Here is a 26,207-nt window from a genome sequence, read left to right on the forward strand (position 1 = left end):
CCTAATCCTCTGTGTAAAACGTTACTGGCTGACTGTCCATTCCCTACAGGAAGTCTAGCTAGGGCCCAAGCAGTGATGTTGCCTGTGAGTCTGTCAGACAGTATTGGTGTCAGGGCTGTGGCTTCAGAATAACATCATGTCACACAGTTTCTCTGACAGGCCATAAACATTCAGTAGTGCAGTGCAGCAATTCACAGTGCTCATCTGCCTTTTACACTCTGTTTTGATAGGAGTGGACATGCACACCACAGCAGGGACACACATGCGGGGCAATTTTCTCCTAAGCGCAGCTGAGGGCTGATCTCTCACAATACACCTAACAGAAGGCTCTTGCACCTCTCACACTAGGCATTTGGTTGCCGGACATGTATGAGACTGAAGAGGCAGATCAGAAAGACACTGTGGATTGACAGCGCTTGGTACTGCTCCGACCAACTCTTTGTGTTGCAGCAGCATGATGTTCTCTAGAGCCCTTGTGTCGTCTACCTCTTGGTCATCTTTACCATCTCTGCGAGTGGCAGTTTATGGTTAGAAAACCTTGAGCCGAAATGATAAGGGTGCCTGCTACAAGCTGGATTTCAGTGGTAGATGTGGGTGAATACTAGGACTCCCATAGTACACTCCCCACTCACACCGCAAGCCACAGTGCCCAAGTTTAGTGTGGCCGAAGACCTTTGTGATCTTGGGATGGCCCCACACTTTTCATTTTGGACCTGTTTGCAGCAGGACAGATAGGAACTACTGCAAATGTAGGTAGGTCTTGGCCTGAGAACATTCAGCCTTTTGGTTAGCGAGGGACGAGCATTCAACCCAACCACTAGCTAGTGCCAGACATAAATGTGACACCTTATTGTACCCACTTTGGAATGCTTCCAGGACCTGCAAAAGATCAGAAAAGGACTGCACCTGCTCCTGTTTGTACCCAGGAAAAAAAACTTGGGGGCAGATTTACAATTACTGGCGCATCCCTGCATATCGGCTGGATGCGCCAGTAATTGTGCGCCGCAGCTCCGCCACCCTTGATGCGCCGCATTGTAAATGCGGCGCACCAAGGGGCAAAAACGGCACAGATGTGTCACGCATCTGTGCCAAAAGCGGCGCATTGCTGGAGTTGTGTCGCAAGCGCGACACTGCTCCAGCAATGATCAGGGGGGCCCTATGTGCACAATGCTGCGTCAATCCTTACGCCTGCTTCAAGCAGGCGCAGGGTTTTGACGCAGCATGGGCCCAAAGTGACTGAGTGAAATCATGTAGGTTTTACTCAGCCACTTTTGGGAGGTGTTCCTGCGCTGGAACGCCTCCCCCTGCGAAGGTACGCCTCTTCTGGCGCAGGGCTTTACAACATGATGCATCTGGGAGATGCGTCACGTTGTAAATACCCCGCACCATGGCGCATCATTTGCGTCGCCGCTGCGTCACAAAAGTGACGCAACAGCGGCGTAAAAGTGGCGCAAGGGGCTTGTAAATCTGCCCGCTAGACTTGAAGCATCAGTTAGCAGACCTCCTCTGTGACTTCAGGGAGACAAGAAGATGAAAGAGGTCATTTCATGCAAGATCTGGACTTGACCCTGCTGTTTGCCTCTACCTGACATCCTGTGAGTTCCTGAGGCCTCTGCGAGGTCCTGGTGGCTGTGGAAGTGTACTTCTAGACTGGACTGGGACATAAAAGACTAAATCAGAAGGTAAATTATTATTATTATTATTTTGTGAATTTCTATTGCGCGACAGCTACCCACAATGGGTTTCCGGGCGCAGATGAAAAAGCCATCAACAGCAACGCCGGGAAAAGACTTATTTGTCAAATAGCCAGGTTTTAAGCATCTTGCGGAATTTGAGGTAACTTGCCTCAGTTTTTATCCTAACAGGGAGGGAATTCCAATAGGACGGCCCTAAATAAGTTAAGGATTTTCCTCCCATTCTTGCTAAGTTGTATTTGGGGACCAGGATGTAAATCTGACCAGGATGAACCTGGTTGTTGTATCCAACCCATCCTCCATCAAGGCTAGCCTGAAATTGCACCTAGGTCCCAGTCTACTGCAACCATTGACTATAATTTGCTGCTATTTCTTCTTACCAATTAAAAATATCATATCACCAGTTTCCCCTATTGATTTTTTGTCATGTTGGTGTAATGTTGTCTACCAACTTTTACTCTGTTTCTTATTCAGTTTGGGATTTTTATTGTTGCCATTTTGACATTATTATTACTATGTTGGTACTGCATAAATACTTTATACATTGAAGGTAATGTCTGCTCGGTGCCACAGCTACCAGGGGGTTGAACTCTGGTTAATTTAATCCCTTATGAGTTCACTCTACAAGAGTTGAGACGAGTCCTTGAGTTTGACTGTCGCCCACCCCAAATAATAATAACATTTCTTACAAGCCCTCACTTGATGCATACAGTGTTGCATCGTTTTCCCTCCGCTTCCATAAGGTGCAATGCTGTATTGCTCTCTGGCTAGTTCAATGATATATAAATACCAACAAGTGCCTGCTTTTACATTGTGATCATGTATCCAGCTTATTATTCTCTGTGAATAACCCTTCCTTTTGACTTTTTAATGAACCCCCTCATTTTGCAACAACTAGATAGAAGCGCACCATGACTGTCTTTATCCTCGTTTATTCATCTCAGTTCAATGTGGCTCACATATGTCTTCTTCTCAATATATGTGGGAGCTCTTTCTGGAGCTCATTTAGGAGATGCCCTCACACACACATCTTGCTCTCTGGGAGTATTTGATCACTATGCAGCTTGTGCTTTCTTTTCTGCCTGACAGACATGCACAGGACTTGCTTGGCACCAACCATCTTGTAGAGATCCGATGCTCGCAGGTCTGGTGGGCCCCCTGAGAGCTCCATTAGTACTCAATGTCTCAGGGAATGCATTGGTAAAGGCAACAGATCTGGCTTTAATAGGCTAAAGCATGGAAGAACAGACATGCACATATGTGGTTTGCATGTGTTAGCACATTAAAGCCAGACTTATTGGCTTCCTCAATGTGTATTCTAATATAGGATTTGAGGATGTCTCGGCCCCCACTCGGTGAAATAGTAGCCCAACTACCACTGCTCGAAGTAGTAACCCACCCCCCGAAGTGTGGGTCTTGTTGCGCTCCTGGTCCAGAAGAAGAATGAACACAAGACGAAGAAGGAAGAGGAAGGGAAGCCATCAAATAAGCAGCAAGCAAATGAGAGTTACAATAAATCCAACCATTAGAAGATGTGGGCGGGCTCTAAACCAAATGTAAGTAATCAATATAGCCCACAAAAGGTCTTTTACAACCAGAGAGCTAAAGCTGTCTGGTAAACAACATTTACAATTCAACAAAATCTGCTCCATTTCCTTCTTTCAAACAAAGCAGGTCTTAAAGCATGCATTAAAGTTCTCCATCACTGTGACTACCAGGACAGCTGGGTCTTCTTTGGACATCCCCTAGCATAACCACCAGGGCAAGTCAAACCACATGAACCTCTGCACTATGCCTGAACTAATCTGGCATGTGAGCGAGTTTAATACAACTATTTTACAAAAAATAGTGTGCCAATGGTGACTGCTTTCATATAGCATATTAAAGCTCTGTTAAGTTGACCATGTAAAAACCTCTATGCAGTTGTCTTACAGGGGGCCATCTTAGAAGGTCAGCTCATACTGAACAGAAGCGAAGACGCGGCATGGTTTGGACTCAGTTTCTATAAATGCGGAGGACTTTTGCTGGCAGGGATCCTCCTGCCTATCTGTCCATGAGTAGGCCTGGAATCATGAAAGATACATTTTAACAATAATTCCCTTCCCAGAGAAAGATGAGGCAATAAATGCTCACTTCACATACTTATTGCCATATTGAGCACAATCCACCTTGGGAAGCGACTGTTATTCTTTATTCTTGGTTGCTGCCTAAGAGTGATCCTTCTGTTTTCTGTCAGGGCCGAAGTGGTCTGCGCGGGGTATTAGTCTCTAAAACCTGCGCTTAGTGGCGTAGCTAGACCTACTGGCACCCGGTGTGACCCCTAAGTTTACCGCCAGGTGCAGAAAAGAGCGGGGGATGGAGGCCGACGGATGACTTGTTCTTGGGGATAGGCGGATGGTGGTGGTAGTCAACAGGGACGACATGCTCACCTCCGCTGCCCCCAAAAACAGAGCAGCCCGGGTGGACAGCCCCCCTACGCCACTGCCAGCGCCTTTTCAAGGCCCTGCACTTGTGCTGCGAAATTCATTTATAGATTGCGATGCAATTCTCCCCAAATTATTTATAGCAGCTAACATGGCTTAAAATGCAGCGCAGCAACTATTACTGTGCAGATAAAGACAGCGTAGAAATATCCAGAAAAAGACAGTGTTGCAAAAAATAATGTGCAGCAAAAAATACTTTGTTTTAAAGGACAGTGTAATATAAACCACAGTGCAGCGTGTTTATGATGCCATATGAAATACTGGGCAGCAAAAAGACAATTCAGAAAAAAATGAATGCGCAATGAAAACATATTGCGATAAAAGGACTGTGAAGTAAACAGTATTAGCATGTAAAACACACAGTAGAAAATACTAATAAATCATCCTAGGGAAAGGCATTGTATGCCGTTCTCCCTTTTAATAAATAACATGTCTCAAACCTGCTGGCAATGAGCACAGTCTTCAGAAAAACCCATGAGAATCAGAAAAAAAGATATTATAACCAATGTGGATGTGTGCTGGCACTAACAGGCAACTAAAAATACAAAAAGAAATAATGCCAAGTGATAAGCACAGCTATAAACACAGGATTCCCCTGAGGGGGAGCACAAATTCACAAGAGAGGAATCTCATACGTGTGATTAGCACCAACTATTTTTACTTTATTATCATTATTCTATTTGTTTATTGCGAACATATCACCACCCTTAAGAATTCAAGTTGCTGGGGGCTGTCGGGGAGATTAAGTGAGCTAATGCCCAGAGTCACATGATGCTAAGCTGAGCTGCCGCCAGCTCCAAGGAACAAACAGTGAGCCCTGCGCTCTGAAGTCAGCCGCTCTACCCGCTTCTCCACACCTCTCCTTTACACCAAGCATCTGCATTATCAACAATGTAGCTGGTCACACAAACCATAAATTATGGTGTGCATGAATGTACGTTTATACTCTAAAACATTTCGCGGAATTCTTCATTAGTATATTATTTTTTCTGCCCCATCACAGAATTTTATAGAATGCTGTAGTAAAACGCAGTTATTCTTGGAACAAGCGTTCACATGGAACTCATTTAGGAACCTTTTCTTAAGTATCACAGATATTTCTATGTAGAATAAATCGATGTAACATCAACCTTGTTCTAAAATAATTAAGGAAAAACAACAAAGCCAGTATTTGTGAGTAACAATGGTTCAGCTGAACCGAGTTTTACTTACCAAAGATTATCCAGATCAACATTTCATAGGTGTATCTCAAAACCATAAGAAGAAGAAAGAAGAGAGATGGGTGGACCTCAGGTGCAAAGATAAACCAAAACCTAGATTTATACTACACAGTATCATTGATACTTAAGAAAAGTTTCCTAAATGATTTTTATTTGAACGCTTGTTCCAAGGATAACTTTATTCCTCTGTTCACATGGACATAAAGGTTGCTCTTGTTTGTGTTTACCTAAATGTTGTAAAACGCAGAGCACTATGCAGAAAAGATGCGACAGTGTTTGTCGCGTGACTTTCGCATTACATGTCTGTAGCTGTGTTGAACGGTCTTTGTGTGCTTAAGCATTGAGTGACGTATATTATCTATACTACTATTATAAAGAGAGAACTTGCACCTTTAGGCAAGGTAAACTCGGGAACCACAGCGCCAATCACAACACCCAATACAGCGTTGGAAAGGGCAGATGCTGCAGAAGGACATAGGCTATACAGACGCCCACCAAATACATTTAAAAGGTAAAAGAACCGTGCCAGCAAAGTAGTCCCTTGTGGGTGTGTCTGCGTTGTGCTGTGGGCGTGTGCTGGAGGCGTGTGCTGGGGGCGTGACAAACACTGGGGGCGTGTGGCCATGCCTCATATTGTGTGCTAATCCCACCCTGCTCCCTTTAAATACCCCTGCACCCCATGATCATAACCCACCCTTACTCTTAAAATACCCCAACACCCTTAAACACTAACCCATCTTAACCCTATAAATATATCCTGTACCCCAAAACCCAAACCTATCCCTAAACCCTAAAAATACCCCTGTACACCAAAACCCAAACCTAGCCCTGAACCCTATGAATACCCATGTACCTCAAAACCCAAACCTACCCCTGAACCCTAAAAATTCCCCTGTACCCCAAAACTCAAACCTAGCCCTTAACCCTAAAAATACCCCTGTACCCCAAAACCCAAACCTAGCCCTGAACCCTACAATACCCCTGTACCCCCAAAACCCAAACTTAGCCCCGAACCCTTAAAATACCCCTGTACCCCAAAACCCAAACCTACCCCTGAACCCTAAAAATACCCCTGTACCCCAAAACCCAAACCTAGCCCTGAACCCTTAAAATAACCCTGTACCCCAAAACCCAAATCTACCCCTGAACCCTAAAATACCCCTGTACCCCAAAACCCAAACCTACCCCTGAACCCTAAAATACCCCTGTACCCCAAAACTCAAACCTAGCCCTGAACCCTTAAAATACCCCTGTACCCCAAAACCCAAACCGAGCCCTGAACCATAAAAATAACCCTGCACCCCAAAACTCAAATGTACCCCTGAACCCTAAAATACCCCTGTACCCCAAAACCCAAACCTAGCCCTGAACCCTAAAAATACCCCTGTACCCCAAAACCCAAACTTAGCCCTGAACCCTTAAAATACCCCTGTACCCCAAAACCCAAACCTACCCCTGAACCCTAAAAATACCCCTATGCCCCAAAACCCAAACCTAGCCCTGAACCCTAAAAATACCCCTATACCCCAAAACCCATCCCTATCCCTAAACCCTAAAACTACCCCTGTACCCCATAACCCAAAACTATATCTGAACCCTTAAAATACCCAAACTCCCCAAAACATATACCTCTGTACCCCAAAACATATACCCCTATACCCATACTTACCTTATCCAAACATTAAAAAAAACATGCTTTTACCATTCATGTACTTACAACGAATTTCGTTGTAAATGTATGCGTGGTAAAAGCATATAAAATGTAATGCCATGCCTTATAATGAAATTGCGGAGTCATGGTACTTTCGTAATGAAAGTATGCGGCGTGATGGTATGCGGAAAGAAAGTTGCGGAATAATGGGTGTTTACCCTCCCCCGGTAAGTACATTGGTGGCACGGCGGCCCACATCTCCAGCAACATACTCATATTTTTTCACCACCCATTTGAAAAATGCACAGGTCTCTCTCATTGATGGCCAGCACCGACATACACTTTTAGACACACCTCCGGCCACAAGTTCTAGAATTGCGAACTTTAGAGCTGGGGAGCTACGTTCAAATCTCGCCATCAGCTCAACATCCTGTGATTCCAGGCAAATCGCTTTGTCTCCCCGTGCCTACCACAAATTAATGTGGTCTTCTGTAATGTAAATTGTGCTCATGCCATGTTGTCGAGTTTGCGCTATATAATATTGCAGGGAAAAATAAAGTAGGGAAACTCGAGTTCACACACTACTGAACGCGCACTCTTAAGTGCATCAGCAGTGCACTGTGAATCGGAGCGTTTCACAGGTCTGTCACAGATAAGAAATGCTATCAAAACGAAATCCTACAAAACAATATACTACTGGTCGGCAGCAATTCATACCCGGACAACGTCGGGACGGGCTGCTAGTTATATATACAAAGAATGTTGAGCGAGCATTCATTGTTTACTTAAATTATCCTTTACTCGTCACAAAACTTTAGCGGCTACTGTAAGCACATCTGTAGAACAAACATTTTGTTGTTTATGTAAATGGCTGTGTGCTTTTCATGGCCTGTGTCTAAATGAGGACAACCCGGTTGAACAGCCTCCATTGTATGGGTTAGTGGCTTATTGTAAATGCTCTTCTATTACCACCTTCAAAAGACCACTCATAGAAATGTTGTTACTGGTTGACCGGGGTGTGAGCCTTTGTCAAGGAGCAACCACAATCCTAGTCAGGTTAGAAAACTAGAGCTTAATTTAATGAATAAAACAGGACCAAATTACAAAAGTCCAATCAATAGAATCAGGGTTATACATTTTTAAAGAATAAACTGTAAAATATTGCCTAAAGGCATGAAGCGTCAACCAGGGATATTGGGTCGTGCTGGAATGGGTCAAAGTCAAATGTTCAGACTGACCGCGATTGAGCATGTAGCCCAGATCAGCCAGCTGAAGTTTTACCTTCTCAAGTTTTGTGACAAGAGTTCTGTTCACATTGAAGAGGGTCGAAGGGAGCAAGGAGAGTGTTGTGAACGGTGGCACGAAGAGCAGGCTGGGTGTCACGGACAGGCGGGCTGAAGCTTCGCAGTACCGATCCTCTGTGGGCAACAAATGCTTGCTGTGTGAATAGACAAGCTAATAGAGGCTTGCACTGAAATTCGGTGCGAGCGGCATGGTTCACATGCGGACGAGCCTGTGCATAGTCGTGAGGAGCCCAAAAGCTTGATTTAAAGAGCCCGAGAGCTGCACCAAATTTCCAGGACCTGAGAGACACCACTTGGGGGTCAGGAACTAGCTGAGGAGAGGTCCCAGGAGCTGTTGGAGAGGCTTTAATGTCCCTGAAGCTCAGATCAGGCAGCCAGCAGACTACCCCTTCGAGTCCAGGGTTCCAAATGAAGTTGCAGGTCCAGTTCTTCTTCCCAAGACAAGAGAGCAGCAGGCAGCAGGTCAGCACAGCCAGGCAGCAGTTCCTTTAAGTAGCAGTCCAGCGGAGTGGCAGTCCTTGTAGCAGCACAGCAGTCTGTCTTCCTGGCAGAGTATTCACAGGTCCAGAAGTGTATTAAAGTGGTGGTGTCTGAGGTACAATATTTATACCAATTGTGCCCTGGTTCTAAAAGGTGGGAGAAACTTCTAGACAGTGACACTGGCGTGCAAAGAATTCCCTGCCTCCCCTGCCCTGGCTCCAAGAAAAGTGAGGTGGCAATCAGGGTTGTTGTTAGGACCTTTGCGTGAACGCAGAGCTCAGGCTATTCAATTGTAAGTGGGAATGTGCTCAGCTCTGTCCTTCATCCTGACAGCAGATAGCTCATCCAGGCACACCTAATCCCTGTATTGTGTAACTGTCTGGAAGGAATTCACAAAGTCTAACTGTCTGTTACATCCAGTCATGTGACACAGGTCAGGCTATAGACACAAAAGTGCTGAGAGCAGAAAAAGGCCAACTTTCTAAAAGTGTCATTTTTATAAACGTGATCAAAAACCTACCTTCACCACTGAATAGGGCTTTTCACCCCAATTCAAAAGACACCAAACAAGAACTGGTTTTCTCTTCCCATTTGGAAATTACACTTATAAAATGTAATAAGGGAACTCCGGTGTAATGCTTTGGGAGAGATAGGCCTTGCAGTAATGAAAAAGAATTTAAGAGTTTCTCACTACCAGGACATGTAAAACGTAATAGCGCATTTCCAACTTTTTGAATGCATTGCTTCCTGTTCTACGGGCTGTCCAGGGTCTACCCTAGGTGTGACGTATATGTATTAAAAAGGAAGGTTTGGGCCTGGCAAAAGGTTTATTTTGCTAAATTAAAATGAAAATTTAGAATTGCACACACCGGCTCTGCAATGGCAGGCCTGAGACATGTTTAGAGAGCTACTTAAGTGGGTGGCACAGTCAGTGCTGCAGGCCCACCAGCAGCATTTAATTTATGGGCCCAGGGCATATTTTATACCACTCTACAAGGGACTTACAAGTAAAGTAAATATGCCATTTGGGTATAAGCCAATTGCACCATTTTAGGGAACGAGCATAACCACTTTAGCACTGGTTAGCAGTGATAAAGTGCACAGAATCCTAAGGCCAACTAAAACAAATTCTGCAAAAATTGGCAGAGGAAGGCAACAAGTCTGGTCACCCTGCCTGCAGAGAGGGCCAAGTCCAACAACAATTCTTTTGCTTTCAAAACTGTACATTTTGGAAAATAATATCACACTCCATGGGAAAGTCATATTCCGTATTTGCAGCTTTAAACACCAATTTTCCGCAATGTAATGAATATCCTCTTGCCAGTTTTGAGTCATAACATAACTATCGTACATCATCCCTTCAGAATATCACCTACTGACATTTACAAGGTAAGTTACAAATATTATGTGACATAAATATTTTCAATGGCTTTTGCTTGACGTTTGACAAATTAATGAATAGTTCTAAACATAAACTGTAAAAGGCATTGCTGCATGGTTCAAAAGCAATAAATAAAACGTGCACATCTGTGCGTCATTGTGCACATACATTGGGGTTTTACAGACACATATTCCTGCCCAGACTTGTTCCAGGTCACCATAGACCCTGCCAGGTCACCACTCACTTTCTGAGTGGGTACCAGCCCATATAAGCTCCTCTAGGGTGGCCACCTATGTCAGCGTTATCATGGACATTAATTCAGGACACTGTTGTCAGGCAGACCGACAAGCAAGGACCGCCATCGGACAGACATACAAGACAAGGCACAAGGGGACAATGTTCCGGTCCAGGAAAGACATGGCTTGGCAGTTCGGGCTGGACTGTTCCCATGAGGCACAGGGCCAAGACTGATTTGCATAGGGCCATGTCTGAACGGGAGTGGCTTGGTGAGCAAAATAACGATGGATTAAACACAGATCTGTGACTGGGGGTGAATGTTTTGCCATTGTGCAACATTCCGTCCATCGTCTTGTTTGTTTTACAAGGGGACAATGTGACAAACAGAGAATCTTGAGGTCAGACATATAGACAGTAAAACTAGTTGCATGCATGTAGAGAGGAAGAGAGCTGCTGCAGACAGGGAGAGAGAAGCACAAAAAATCATTGGCAGAGAGCAATGCGAGCGACACAGTAGGTATAACAGACAGTAGCCAGGATGTTATAAGATGTGTCGTCATCCTCCTCATCTTAATTATCAAGCAATGCTCACCTTGTCCAACTCTGTCTGCTGGCACGGGAAGGAGAAGGTGAAGCCCAAAGGAAGAGTCTTCTGTTTCAGGTGAAATCGATCTAAGAAACGCGACAAGCATCCAGTGATGTGATCGAAGAGCTGAAAGAGGGAAACATGGTAGCGTGAGCCAGGAAATGCTTTGCACACCTACTAATGCACGGCCCTCTTAGCCTCAAAGAGCAGGAACCACCACTACCTGAACCCAGGCATCAGGCATCTTCACTTCCAGAGGCCAAGCTCTCCCTAGGACCACTCACCTCCACCCCCCTCACCACGAGTGCCTTCACCTCCACCCCAAGACCAGGCATTTCTACCGAACACCAGTTCCATGTACGTCACAGAGTTGAGGCTCCCTCACTGCCACCTCTGACATAACTTGTTCATAAGAACGTTTGCCGGAGAAGACTAGATACACTCATTGATAAGTACCCAAGGGTTTTTAATGCTCCTTTGTAAGTTTTTATATTACATAAATTTGCTCATTAGTAAATGTGGGCACCTCTAGATTGATAAGTCGTATTCTTTTATGGCTTAAATCACCTTTCATTTTATCTTCTCCTACTTACCCCAAATCTGAATAGGACTAATAAATAAAATGCAAAAATTGAATTAAAAAGGGGTCAAGAGGGGTTGTGTACTCCAGGGTCATAAACAGTACAGGCATCAATTGACCAGTAAGTGTATTGTTGACAAGTTCCTTGTTATCACGTGAAAAGAATATTTATAATCTCCAGACAGCTAGAGGTGCATAGCAGCTGTTTCCGCTGTTTGTACTACGGCGAAGGAGTGTGTGTGTGTGATGCTTAATGCTCTCAGAGATTTGATGGAAATGCAAGAGCTGAGTGCCAAGCAGGAGCACAGCTCCACAGCAGAGGGAGGAAGCAGCTCTATTCTACTGCAAAGTTGTAGGGTGTCAGATTGTGATGCATGTGGGAGACACATGTATGCAGTAAATAAGGCAGGAGCGGCGGTCTTCCAAACTGTGTGCATAAAAGTGTCACTTTGCATACAGCATCACTGATGTCTTCTGCCTGCGAGGATTGCATGCAGACTAAATTTTAACCCCGTCTATGCGTGACCTCAGGATCGGTTCTTTCAGGTCTCCAGTTAATTTCTCAAAGTTCTAGGAAGCATTTGCCTCACGTATGTGGTCCCCATCTGGGAGGGTCACAAGATGGATGCTGGCAATGGATTTCTGAGCATGGGAGCTAGTGGTACACTGGACTCTGCTAATCTCACAGACTGGTCTCTGGTCTGGAGAGAAGCTGGGGCCCACAGGTGTGCAGAGTAGAGAAGAAAAGATAGAGGACCCCAACAGGAGGTCCCAGCCCCGCCGCCACTCCTGCCTTGCTTTCATACGATGAATGATTTTAATGCCTTGTTTTTTTGATACTGTATGGTCTGTTCACTACACAGACATTTGTTTCACGCTACCTTTATCTGCACAGTAATTCTTTGAAGAGTGGGTTGACATCTGTGACAACATACCATCTAAAATGGCCCATTGTTAGCCTCTTGAATTCCAGTTCTTGAGGAAAAGATACAATATCTAGGTATCTTGCAGCCAGAGCACCTGGGGGAAGAGCTTGAAGGGCATCGTCTCACTAGTCTGGACCATTCACTGCTCCCAGCTTCTGTGTCCACCTCTGTGCGGCTGGGAGCACTGAATGATTCTGTCTCCACTGTCAGGAGCTTCATGGCTTCCTGGTGAATGGGAAGCACAGGTATCAGCAGCATACTGAAAGCAGGAGTCCTACTCCTGAAACAAGGCCCATCCGCTGCCTAAGCCAGTGCACTGCACCCTTATCGGACACATAATAGGCCACATTTCTCCAACCAGAGTGGAAACAACACATCTCCCAAGGCCTGCAGTCTTGGGCAGATGGTTACAAACACCCGCACCAGCAGTGGAGCGTTCACACCTAGTGCTTAATTTGTGCCTGGGCTGCAGTTGGTGGGCACCAGCGCTCATTTTAGAAGCCGGGATTCATTTTTTTTGCATCGGTGAAGAAGACAGGGCTGGAAAAGGGTGCGCTAAATAATCAGGATGTGTAAAATGGTGGAAGATAGAGGCACAAGATGGAATTAAAACTAAAGAGCATTTTTTATTTTTATTTTTGTACAAATGAATCACTGTTCGCAGGGCCTGACTAGCCGTACGAGCACTGGGCGTTTCCTCGGTGGGCCGCCAGGATGGGGACCGGTTTTGCAATACCGGCCCCCAGTAACAAAAGCAGGTGCTGTGTTTTCCACGCCAACATCCGCCCCTCCCCTACTCAATTGCTGGTTTGCGTTCCCACTCCGGCCCTGACCAGGCGCGCAACACCCATTGGACTCACCGGGCTTCAGCCACCCCCCCATCGTGTGTGGCAGCCCGGGATGAGACAGATCCCGGGCACACACAGAGCCGCACCCGAACGTTTCACAGGTCTTTAAAAGACCATTTGAATGTTAATTACGCCTTGCAGTTTTTTCACCCCCTTCTAAGAGCCCCTGCAGCTCCACTCTGCTTACTGATTAAAGGTTCAGCCCCCCCGAAATTTTTTCTTAGCTCCCCCCCCCCCCCCCCCCCCCCCCGAAATGTGGCCCCAGGTTGCGCCTCTGGCCCCGACTGTTCATACCCCCAGACCCTGTCGAAGAGACTGGGGACTTGCGTGGACAGTTCACCGTACGCAGCACCTGGACAGTTTCCCTAAGAGCCGTGGCATCAAGTCCTCATTTCTTAAACTGAGACCCTTAGGCCTGGTACCTAGATAGACGACTGTTGTACGAGACCTGGTGCAGAATGCGTAATGGTGTTAAACAATGTGATTAGCAGGTATAAAGTACACTGGCGAGACACATTTGTGGCAGTAATTGAAAGACAATTCTCACTCCCATCTGAGCATTAGCACCTAGGCATTATCTCTTTAAAAATGCTCAGCACATTAAGTTTACTCGGTGAAAACAGCACTCTTTAAATGTATCAACAAAGCAGCCAAGGTTTATATCCTGTTTATTTAAAAATGCTGTCACTTTCTGTCATTTCTGTGCTTAATTGTTCCTTTGAATTTGAAAAAGTTACATGTGTTTCTGAGATAGGTAAAAATGACTTCTAAATGTTCTTCGCACATTTCTATGTGTGGTGGTGTTCGTTTTATTTGCCTGTGCTTCGAGGGCGCTAATAAAAACACAACATGGTCACAAACCTACATGGCAAACTGCAGTGAAATTCAATCAATGGCTTAAAGCCTCAAAGAATACGCATGCTTTGTTTCTAAATGTAAATTGCATACATTGCCTCAAACATTGCCTGATTTCCAGAGGCAAGTAGATATGAATGTGTGGTGCATATAAAGAATGCACAAACTGTATACAAATGCTTACATTCCTTCATAATTCACATCGCAATAATTGTACCTCAGATCTGATTATAAAATACTTCAGTTCCCTTTTCCTTTTATACATTGAAGGATTGTCTGATGCTTTTATGATACTTGTTATCGAAATAAAGCAATTTGACTTGACTTGACATCAGTTTCAATTAGAGTCTGTGGAAAGATAGGGCTGTGAATCCACATCCAGTGATGTCACTTCCGGTGGCGTCACTGCACATTGTCTATGTTAGCTTTACATGTTATTTTTCTTATGGGAAGGAAAGGGGTTGTATAGTGAGTAAGAAGGAGGGTGTAGGTATGGAGAAAAAAGAAAGTAAAGAGGCAAAGAAGTGTAACGTGTAAGAAAAGGCATTGAGTAGGTGAAGTGCAGAGGGTGAAAGTGGAAGAGAAAAGAGAGGAAGACAGTGAAGAAGAGTTACTTTGCTTATCGACTAAAATCGAAGAACCTGAAGTAAAGGAATACTGCATTAGGTCCTCCATGAAACTGCCAGTGAAACCTATAGACAAGTTGATGCCATTATTTTGTGATTTCTCACTAACTGCAGCCTTGTGGCCACTCTAAAGCTGTCCACAAATGTTATATGCTTCATGCCCACTTGACAAAAAGTGCTGATGCTGCCTCAAAGCCTCCTGCTCTTTTATCCAAGTTCCATTGACCCATCCCCTATGCCCACTTCGCCCTTCATGCTTCATAGGACATGAGTGCTCCATTACCTGTGTCCCGTTGCCAACCATGATCTCCTGCGGGATTGCATAGATCTCGCTTTCAATCTCCACACCGTGCTCCCCATCTTCGGCCACTTTCACCTGCAGAACCCGGAAGTTAGTGCCGCCAAGGTCCAGCGCCAGGAAGTGCCCTCGCTCTACGGGCAAAAGAAAGGGAGCATTAGTTTTACTTGGAGGATGTGGGTCTAGCCTCGCCCTCGCCACCGTCCCACGAATTCGCAAAGCCACCGCCGGAGGAAGATCCTTCTCCTACCTGGTGGCCAAGACATGGAACTCCCACCCCACCCACCTTCGGCTGACCCAGGACCATCTCTCCTTCAGGAAGCAACTCAAGACCTGGCTGTTCGAGCAGTAGAGGCAGCCCCCCGCTTCCTCCCAGCGCCTTGAGACCCTAGCGGGTGAGTAGCGCGCTATACAAATTTGTTTGATTGATTGTGTACATGGATGGGAACGCACAGTGGCATGCTGCCGCGCTTAGGGCATCATTGGATAGAGAAGGAGAGCTGTGCACATTGGGAAGACTTGTACCTAGTTGTGGGGAGCTTGCCCTATGTTGGGGAGATCTGCATAGTCAGACCTAACAACCGCTACACGTCCCATGTGACACAAAACACATTTTAGACTTTTGGAGCAGTGTAATTTTGATCTCAGTCTGAGATACTGTAGGAGTGCATCATAATCATGCACAGTCAGCACTCTAAAATATTCTGTATGATTAATGTTACTAAGGAAAATGGATTATTGCATATTTAAAGTACTCCACATGAAGATTTATGAGACTTATAATTGTGTGCATAGAACGTGACTAATAAAGGTCTATGAAATATTTACATATTAATGTGAGAGGAGAAGGTAACATTTAAAATGTGTCCCTTTGTGAGGTTAATAAAATAGAATGTGTATGTGCAGACTAATTTTAAACATTTATACGTGTACCAAGAATTATTTCCATGCAGGTGCATTTTGAATGACATCTTTGAAATTCTTTATAATGTATTCATGTATTAAGAAGCAGCATTTATTATGTGTGTAGAAATGAGCACGTATTCTGTAATGGTGTGCACTGTTAAGTCGACATAAGAGTGGGACTCGAGAAACCATTCAGTTCAACCTCATGTTTAAAGTCTAACATATAATTCCTATTTTCAATGTAGAATGCATTTGCTTGTATGTTTCCACTGCAGGTGTGGAGAAAACCTCATTAGTTAGTATAGAACAGTTTTGTTTTCATTTGATAGCAAGGTATGAGAAGACGAAGTTTGGCAAGGAGAAACACGACAACGAACAAGGAAGCAAGTTCTAGTGGAGGAAGGAAAGAATGACCAAGGACGAATGAAGTTGCAACTTATCGATGTGGGAAGGGTGGTGCAAGTATCCAGTTGTGCCAGAATCATGAAAAAGTACAAGTGTAAGTCACCAGGGATTGTCTACCTTGAATGCAATTGATATTTTATGATGTAATTTAGGGAGGGACAGAGAGACATCTTAGGACTTCACGGGAAACAGATCGATCCGCCTGCTTGTGTAGCTTTACGCTACGTGACACACGGTTAGAGTACCTTCTACTGAAGACTCCGACAGTTGACACCTTTCTAATTTCACCTTTACTAAATGCTTCTTAGTTTTGGGTATCCCCCAAGGCAGTGTAGGGAGAGATAGCTTGCTTGTGCTTACCTTGGATAATCATTTGATGCTGTTTAATACTCAACTCTTTTTTCCTAATTATTATCATTGCCAACTTAGAGTTAGTTGTCTGCTTTGTATTATATAGGATGAATCTCTTTACGAGATTTGGACTCATTTTTTTCATCCTGTATCTCTGTATTATAATGTTGAGGTTGCTCTTTATCAATTTGTTTCTATATTTATATTTAAATCCTACAAATCTCAGATTTAGTTGTCCAGTGGATTATTGCGTGACCAAATTGGTTACACTTTATTGAGATTCAAATGTGATTGTTTTCTCCCTCTTTCCACTCAAGTGTGGAAAATTAATACGGTTTGGTGAACATTATCTGCGCCATCTTCCCTTTGCCCCGATGCCACACTCTTTGTCGCACACACCCACCACTTTAGCTGCCTTGATCAGAACCACCCTCTGCACACCCCTGACCCCCAGCACGGCTCTTCCCCCTCACAAGCACCCCCACGCACTGATCACTCCCGCTCTCACATGCCTTGCGCGTAAGCGGCAGCCATTTTGAGCACCATGGCCCCTCTGCCCCTCGCTGATAGCCAGCGCGTCTCTCACTCTCTCTTAGCCCCGCAGGCATCCCCCGCATGCTGACAAACCCCCTCGCTCTCATATGCCTCGGGTCATAAACCCCTCTTCAGCGCAGCTCTGCCTCGGAATCCCATCCTGTTCCCAGCGCGACACCTCCTTCATCCCTTTCATGGTCCCAAGTCCTTTGATACAAACCCCCTTTTTCCTGTGTGCCCGTTTGTCTCCCTTGTTCCCAGGCCGCCACCTGGCCCTGCGGATACTGTTTATTACCCCCCCGTACAGTAGGAAGCTTCCCCCTATCAAAAGACCCTCGAGTCAATCGAACACCCTTCACCCCATGAGATCCGATCAACTCCACACATTCCGTGAATCGGCGGAATGTCCAGCTGCGCGATAAACGTCACCTGTTGTGACCGGGGTGGGGATTTCAACTGTAAACGTGTGGGAACGGGCTGGAAGCGGGGATTCCTAGGATGCCTTTCCGTACATCAAAGTACTGACAAGTATATGTTTCATGTAATAAAGCAATAAACCTGTGTATAAGAGGCCAGGCCTCAGAGATGCGGTTAGAGCACCTCGTGACGATACTTGCTGTCCGAATTGATGTGTTCTCCTCCGGAGAGAATAAACCCTCGTTTCCTGCCTTTCAGTCTCCAGCGCCTGCTTCTTCATTGATTAATATCTTGTGGGTAATAGAGGCGACACCGCTGGGCAACACAAAAGGGTCTTTGGTCAATGGTTGTCTAGCCACCCTTTTACAAATTGGCGCCCAACGTGGGGCCCATCAGCGACTGGTGGATCCAGTGGGAGAGGTCATAGCAAGGTATGAGAAGACGAAGTTTGGCAAGGAGAAACACGACAACGAACAAGGAAGCAAGTTCTAGTGGAGGAAGGAAAGAATGACCAAGGACGAATGAAGTTGCAACTTATCGATGTGGGAAGGGTGGTGCAAGTATCCAGTTGTGCCAGAATCATGAAAAAGTACAAGTGTAAGTCACCAGGGATTGTCAACCTTGAATGCAATTGATATTTTATTATGTAATTTAGGGAGGGACAGAGAGACATCTTAGGACTTCACGGGAAACAGATCGATCCGCCTGCTTGTGTAGCTTTACGCTACGTGACACACGGTTAGAGTACTTTCTACTGAAGACTCCGACAGTTGACACCTTTCTAATTTCACCTTTACTAAATGCTTCTTAGTTTTGGGTATCCCCCAAGGCAGTGTAGGGAGAGATAGCTTGCTTGTGCTTACCTTGGATAATCATTTGATGCTGTTTAATACTCAACTCTTTTTTCCTGATTATTATCATTGCCAACTTAGAGTTAGTTGTCTGCTTTGTATTATATAGGATGAATCTCTTTACGAGATTTGGACTCATTTTGTTCATCCTGTATCTCTGTATTATAATGTTGAGGTTGCTCTATATCAATTTGTTTCTATATTTATATTTAAATCCTACAAATCTCAGATTTAGTTGTCCAGTGGATTATTGCGTGACCAAATTGGTTACACTTTATTGAGATTCAAATGTGATTGTTTTCTCCCTCTTTCCACTCAAGCTGCTATCAAGACCATCGGATTGGAGATAAATGTTTAAGTGGCCCAAGCTCTTGCAGTTTCATTCAGCATCCTACTGATCAATGAGTTAGTTAATCACAGTTTTTAGTTTTTTTTTTTTTTTTAAATATTTTTATTGTAAAACAAAGGATTTTTCTGGCACACATATAACACAGAATACAAATAAAATTAATACATATAATAAACCACGGTTACTATCAAGAAAAACAATATAGTACTAAACATAACCTTCGACACAGAAAAGAGGAGAAAGAAGGAAAAAAAAAAAAAAACATTGAACAAATTAATAATACATCAGACTACATTTACATTTGACCTTTCCTTCCATCGATGTACCGGTTCCCAAATTTTCCTTCCCCACCTTTTTACCCTTTTACCTTTTTTCCCAAATATGCCCTTTTCAAGGTTAAACGTCCCCAATAATAAAGCAATCCACTGCTGTAATCCCGGGGGTAGGGGATCCAACCAAACTCTAGCAATCAGCAACCTGAGAACCGCCATCGCTACGAATATAAATTCACTATGATCGCCTTCGCAGCCCCTAACTCCTAACATAATTACTGTCGATGTTAGAGTTACGTTTAAAGCAAGTGTGTGGGCCATAAAATCCTCAATACCCTTTAATAAGGGCCTTAATTTGGGACAGAGCGCAAAAATATGGATACTATCTGCGGCTAAAGCATTACATCGACAGCAATTAATCCCTGTAGTTGCACCCCACTGTGCTATGCGATCTGGCGTATGGTAAAGTTGATACAGCGTTTTGAAATGTTGCGATTGTAGTGGGGCAGAATAAAAGGCTGAACAACCTAACTCCAAGGACATCAGAAAAGTCTCACTCGATATCCCTAATTTTCCGGCCCATTTATTACCAAATCTGTCAGTATCATCCTTTTTCGTTTCAGCCAGCTGGGCATAAAAATATCGAATGGAGCACACCCCACTTTGAGCTATTGCTTCCATAATATTACTTGTATTAAATCCTCCTGCCCCTTCTTTTTTCTTAGAAAAAAAACTCCTAATCTGCAGATACTTAAAAAAACTATATCTTGCTATATTAAATTTAGCCATCAGATCTGAAAATTGAAGTATATTTCCGTCTAGGTCTAGCATATCTCCTATTTTTTAAAACCTTTTCTGTCCCAGTCTGCCATAATGGTATCAGAAAAAATTAAAGGGGGTAGGGACTTATTCCTATACAATCTAGTATACCTGTTAAATCTCCCTAATCCACAATTTTTTGCAACAGCAGACCATACATTATAAGCTGCGGCAACTGTCTTAAATCGTGTACGTTTGTAGTATGATGAATCTGTACAATTTAAGAAAGCATTTACTGAATCTTCGCCAAAAACAATTGAATAAATCATAGTTGAGACAGCTTTGACTTTCAAATCCCCTTCATTTGCTCCAATTAAGCCTTGAATATATTGCAATACCGATGCCCAATAGTAAAACCTAAAATCAGGAACCCCCCAACCTCCCCTATCCCTTGGCAAAGTCATAAACTTGTATGCCCGTCTTGTCTTCCCATACGACCAAATAAATTTATTAAGAATCGGCTCCAGCTTGTTAAACCAAATTGACTCAAACAAAAGAGGGATTGTACGAAAAAAGTAAAGAAATTTGGGAAATATAAGCATTTTAATAATGTTAGTGCGGCCCACTAACGTAAGCCTAAGATTATTTATCCTCATTAGGTCCGAACTTACTTTCCTCAGTAAGGGCGTGATGTTACGTTCAACTACTGTCCCTAAGTTAGGAGAAATTTCAACCCCGAGGTAGACTGCTGCCGAAACAACTCGTGGATCATTACATTGAGCTACTGTGTTTTTAATAATCTGTGTTTTAGCTCTATTAAGCTTATAGCCAGAAATATTGCCAAAATTTAGGGCCTCTTGTTCTATCTCACCTATTGCCATTACAGGATCAGGAGTAATTATCGCGACATCAGTTTTTAGTTTTTATAATTGACTCAGTCTTGAGTGGCTTGTGTCAGCTTTGAAGTTTGACACAGTTCGTTTCTGCACATGAGAAATGCTCTTTGGCTGTCTTTTTGTGTACTTAAAGTTTCAGTATTTTACAGGCTGACTGCTATTTAAAGTGTGGAATGGCTCAAAGCCACATAGAAAAGTAATTAAAACACTAGCCATTCACGGGAGTTGTAAATAAAATAGGACTATTTACTATTTGTAAACATTATTTAAATTTGTCAACTATGAAATGTGATTGAAAAGTAAGGGCTACAACATAAATATTAAGCCTGGGTGGTGAACTCTGCTTCGTTTGTGGAGTTTGAGGAGTTTTCCGCACTTTGCGCTGCTCCTGGAGTTCCAAAAAATTCTGCACTGCATAGTGTAGTGGAGTTTTTTCCTCGCTCGCTCGGAATTTGCCAAATGTGAGAGAGGAAAATCCAACGTCAGACCACTGCCCGGCGAGATTTCTCAATGCAGGGGTCGTGGATGGTCGCTACCACTCGTGTGGAGAAACCTTCCATTCGTGTTCGCGTTGAGGAAGCTGCCGCTCAAGTAGAACTTCTACTGGAGCTGCAGAAAGAAGCAACACCCTCTAGCACTGTGCAAGATGTCCTTTGCAATGATTTTATAGCGTGGGACAATCACCGGGCACTTAAAATCAGTGTGAACGGTGAGGTAACCCACTCAGCCGCTCGCGGAACTCCGCTTAGCTTGGTGGAGTTTTTTGTCACTTCTCAGCGATCCGCAAAGCAGAACTCCTGAACACCACCCAGGCTAAATAAAAATACAACATATTTTAATGTAAAGGGTCAATGTTTTAACTAGAACATTAAAAGATCACCGAGTCTAGGTGATCTTTGAAAGTGCTACTATAACACAATAAACTGTGGTATACAAACATATGCAGAAGCTGGCTCATGTGTAAAGGAGAAATAGTCATCCATTGTCTGGGATCAGACATCGGACATGGCTTTCAGCAAGACCTATTCTGAGGCGTGCAAACATCACCAATAGGTATACTGCAACCATCTAAATGTCAACCATAGATACATGGCAACCTTTTAAATGTCACACATATGCACAGAGAAAAGGTAGCAGCAGTAACGGTGTGATGGGGGCTGTACACAGAGAAAGTGAGTTTACTTGACTACACACAGATTGGCATCCAAGAACCCGCTATTTGCTGGATCAGCCCCTTCGTAACAGATTGAACACAAGCTATCAGCCTGGCATCTTACTCCTCGGAAACCTGAAAACTCATCTGCTGACTCCCTCAAGGTTCATCACTCGGCTCCACCCTCTACAGTGCATACATGATCCCTCTGGCCCATGTCATCTGCGAACATAAGATCAACCTCCTCTCCTACACAGATGACACATAACTCATTCTCTCCCTCTCGGACAAGAGCCCAGCACTTATGACAGCTGCCAAATGGTGGCGCTGTTTGTATAATTTAGAGATAAGCTGAACAATAGGTTGTTTATTAATTCAATATACATTAAAAACAACCAATACATGTTGCCCAAGCCAATCTTTTAGCTTTGAGGGACTCAAACAGTCTGAATTGTCACACTTGTAGCAGTGTGATGGTTAGTAGTTGTGTAGGGACTGTCAATAGCAGCGCTGGCAGTGGCAATGAGTGGTGCAAAGTGCTGTGACCTCCTGGAGAAGGCCCTGGCACTTAACCTTTTTAAGCACTGCAAACCCCCAACACAAGAAACAAGTTCACCGCCTGCATGACCGACATCACTAACTAGAAGAAAGCGAACTGCTTAAATGACAACACAGACGAGGCAGATATAGAGATTTGCGGCAAGAACACCTCACCATGGGGCAAAAACTGGTGGCCGACCAAACTCAGACCCAAACCCAGAACCCATGCCAGGAACTTCTGAGGGACATGACTGCACAAGTCACCACATCACTGCACCCTTTTTTCACACACAGAGATGCAGAGGAAAATCTTTAAATGACTTCCAAGCAACACAAGAAAAACTGTCACCCACCCCTAGTCTCCAGCAAATCGAACTATGGGTGCACCCTCTACTCTGAGATCACCAAGCAAATCATTAGGACACTACAGACCATCCAAAACTTGGCAGCCACACTCATCCTCAACCTCCCACACAGAACTCACACTACACCACACCTCAAGGAACTACACTGGCTTCCAATACACAAATGAACTCAATTCAAACTCCTCACACAGACATTCAATGAACTACACAACTCAGGCCCTACCTGACTGAACAGTCACATCTCCTTCCACCAACCATCCAGACACCTCCACTCTGCAGGACTCCCAGTCGCCAATATCCCACACATACACAGACCAGATCACGAGGACGAGCGTTCTCTTACATTGCTTCTCCCTCTCCACATCAGAGCCTCCTCCTCTCTTCTTGAATTCCACAAGAAGTTGAAGACCTGGCTTTTCAATTAACCAAACTACCATAGGCAGAGCCAGGGCCGGACTTGCCATAGCGGGCACCGGGCGTTTCCCTGGTAAGCCGCTAGGGTGGGGGCGGTTTTGAGCCCCTGGGGGGGTGTTTTTGTTACCGGGGGTCGGCAATATCGGCTCCCGATAACATAATCGGCTGAAACCGGCCCTCGCAAACTGCTCGGCTGCACTCCCTCTCACCCCAGGGGGGGGGCAGCTGAGCAGTTTGCCGGGCCCGGTTTCTGTTCTCAGTCCAGCCCTGGGCAGAGCCAGGCACACACACCGGCTCAGTCCCAGGATACCTTTGTGGGAGATAGTGCACTTTACAAATACACATAACATAACAACTTGGTTAGAAAAAGCCTGGGCATTGAGGCATGGAGCTGGGTGTAGTGTGAATATTTTTGCAGGGTATGTGGGAGATGCCCACATGTGCAGGGGTTGGAACAATACAAGCAAAATGTGCATAATATGAAAGATGTGTGCACGGTTTGGATATTTGCACATAGCGTAGGAATTCTGTGCATCTTGTGGGTGCTGTCGAGATTGAGGGAACCCTGCATCATGTGTGGGTTTTACCTGGTGGAGGGATGTGTAAAATGCAGTTCGGAGCAGAAGTGATGCTTATTTTGAAGTGCTGTAGCTAGTGTAGGACAGCCACACATAATGTGTGGGACTCAAATAATTAGTGAGTTCTGAATAGTGTTGGGGTGCTGCATAATGTGGGGGTGAAATGCAAAGGGTGAGAGTGTGCTGTTGGTAGTATGAGAGCTGCTCAAAGTCTCAGGAACTAAGCGTTGGTAGCGGTAGTAGGGTATGTAGTGCAGGAGCGGCCCGTGCAGGTAAGAGCAGTGGGGCCTGGTGTGACAGACGACCATGAGGGAAGATTAAATGAATAATGAATGTTCCCTCGTCGTCTGTCGAAATCCCCCGCCACCGAGCTCCACCGCTCTTACCTGCACAGGCCGCAGCTGATGTAGTGTGAGACTTGCCTGGTGCATATAGTACTATGCAGTTGAAGGTCCTATGTTGTTAAATGCCCTGAGTTGAAACCAAAGGCTCAAATCCAATTTGTGCAATTCTGAAAGAATTTGAAGAAAAAAAAGGTTTTCTAGCTCTCCTACAACTTAGCATATATTTTTGGGGGGTTGCAATAAAGAATATGAGGCTGGACCTCCCCTTTACTAAAGGAATTCTAACTCCCTACTGCTACATGTCTAACTCCCCAGAACTTTTTCTGATCTGACCATAGCACTCTGAAGTCACCACACGGCTAGAAGCAGCACTTCACAATACTCACAAATAAATAAACAAGTTGTATGGCGATCTGTAACAGTAGTAAAGGGGCTACTCTGGTGTGGAGTGAGCACAGATTCGGGAGCAATGTACAGTGGGGTGGAGGGAGAAGTACAATAAGATGAGAAGTAGGCAGTAGCTTTGCACAGAGTAAAACATGAAAGGTGCTTATAGTCAGGGCTGTAAGTGGGCCGGGTCTCACGGTGCTGAGCACCGGCAGTTTTTTAAAGGGAGCCTCGAAACGGGTCTCTATCGAGCTCTGTTTTGTGCCCTGGCACAGGCGGTCCGTTTTTTCCAAGACTGCAGTGACAGCAGGCACACCATGTACCCCTGCTCACACTGCTCACTTCTCACTAGTGGAGGTTACGGCATGACGTCATGCCAGGTGAGCGTTATAGGGGAAGGGAAATCCTTTAAAGAGAGTCATTTTCTCTCTGGATTTCCCTTCCCTTTTTGAAACTCAGGAGCATCAAGATCGTCGTGGTGTCACCAGGGCTTTAAGTGGAAGCGTTTTCAATATTATATACAAGCCATAGTTGCTGCTTATTTATCTTATGCAACTAACAAACATTGACAAAGTCAATAGTCCAGTAGGTGACATGTTACTTGTATTTTATATCTGGATGCAATGACAGAAACAGCAAAATACCAGTCTGATAGCACACTATGCAAAGCACAGATTTTTAGTTCAAGTGTTTTAAAGCCACAACCTTAATTACATCGGCCACGCCCCTCCCCTCCCCCCACCACCCCCACCCCCCCCAGTTTTTCCATCCCACTTAAAGCCTTGCTTACAATGTTGGGACCTGTTCAGAGTCAGGAGCTTATGTGTGAGAAGCTCACGCGCGTCTTCCTTTCCCAGCTCATACGTGCCTCTCTCTCACTTCCTCATTCTCTCGCGCGCGCGTTGCGTTGCTTTACCGGCAGTCTATAGAATTTCCCACGTTCAGACATAGCTTTACGTGGTACTTTATTACAAGGCAAAATGTAAGGCAAATGAAGTGCACAAATGCCCCGATGTGGGGGCTGTGCTTCCGTGTCTGTGGGTGTCTGCCAGTCAAGTTTGCCTGTCGAGTTACCTGGGGGTAGATGGAACGGTGCAACCGAGTTTTTCTGTGCAGACCGGGCTGCTGTCTGTCATATTTCCTCGGGTTTGAAACAGAAGTGTTATTTTAGGCTTTTTTCGACATTTAGCGGAGGTAATCTCCCAGCTAACCGCCCCCCCCCCACACACACACAATTTTGCATGGGAGCCCTATCTTTTCGGGACCGCGCCGCTGTGCTGAGCATCACACCCTCACTCAATATTTGCCCTTTTCGCTACACTGAAGACCAGAGTCCATACTGAGGACATGACTTTCTTCCCACACAATGTTTTAGTGAAAAAGTCGCCAAAATACTGGACTGTCCAGGCCAAAGGGGAGCAACTGGCAACTCTAAAGACAGGGCCTGCTTGTCTTTCTGAGCCCGGAAGTGTTGCTAGTGTCTCAGAACAGTAGTCTCTGCTTGCTAGAGAGTGTTG

At 44.7% G+C, this 26,207-nt stretch overlaps 1 protein-coding gene across 1 annotated transcript in view; it reads right to left on the bottom strand.

Moving 5' to 3' along the window:
• HK3 (hexokinase 3) overlaps nucleotides 1-26,207 on the bottom strand; it is a 330,397-nt gene that overhangs the window by 156,580 nt on the left and 147,610 nt on the right. The window contains exons 4-5 of the mRNA XM_086931767.1: nucleotides 15,155-15,303; nucleotides 11,043-11,162 (exon numbers count right to left, since the gene is read on the bottom strand). Of these exons, the coding sequence (XP_086787893.1) occupies nucleotides 11,043-11,162; nucleotides 15,155-15,303 (269 nt within the window). The remainder of the gene's footprint in view (nucleotides 1-11,042; nucleotides 11,163-15,154; nucleotides 15,304-26,207) is intronic.

This window comes from Lissotriton vulgaris, chromosome 7 (genome assembly GCF_964263255.1).
Source record: "Lissotriton vulgaris chromosome 7, aLisVul1.2, whole genome shotgun sequence".
In the NCBI taxonomy this organism is placed as follows: Eukaryota; Metazoa; Chordata; class Amphibia; order Caudata; family Salamandridae; genus Lissotriton; species Lissotriton vulgaris.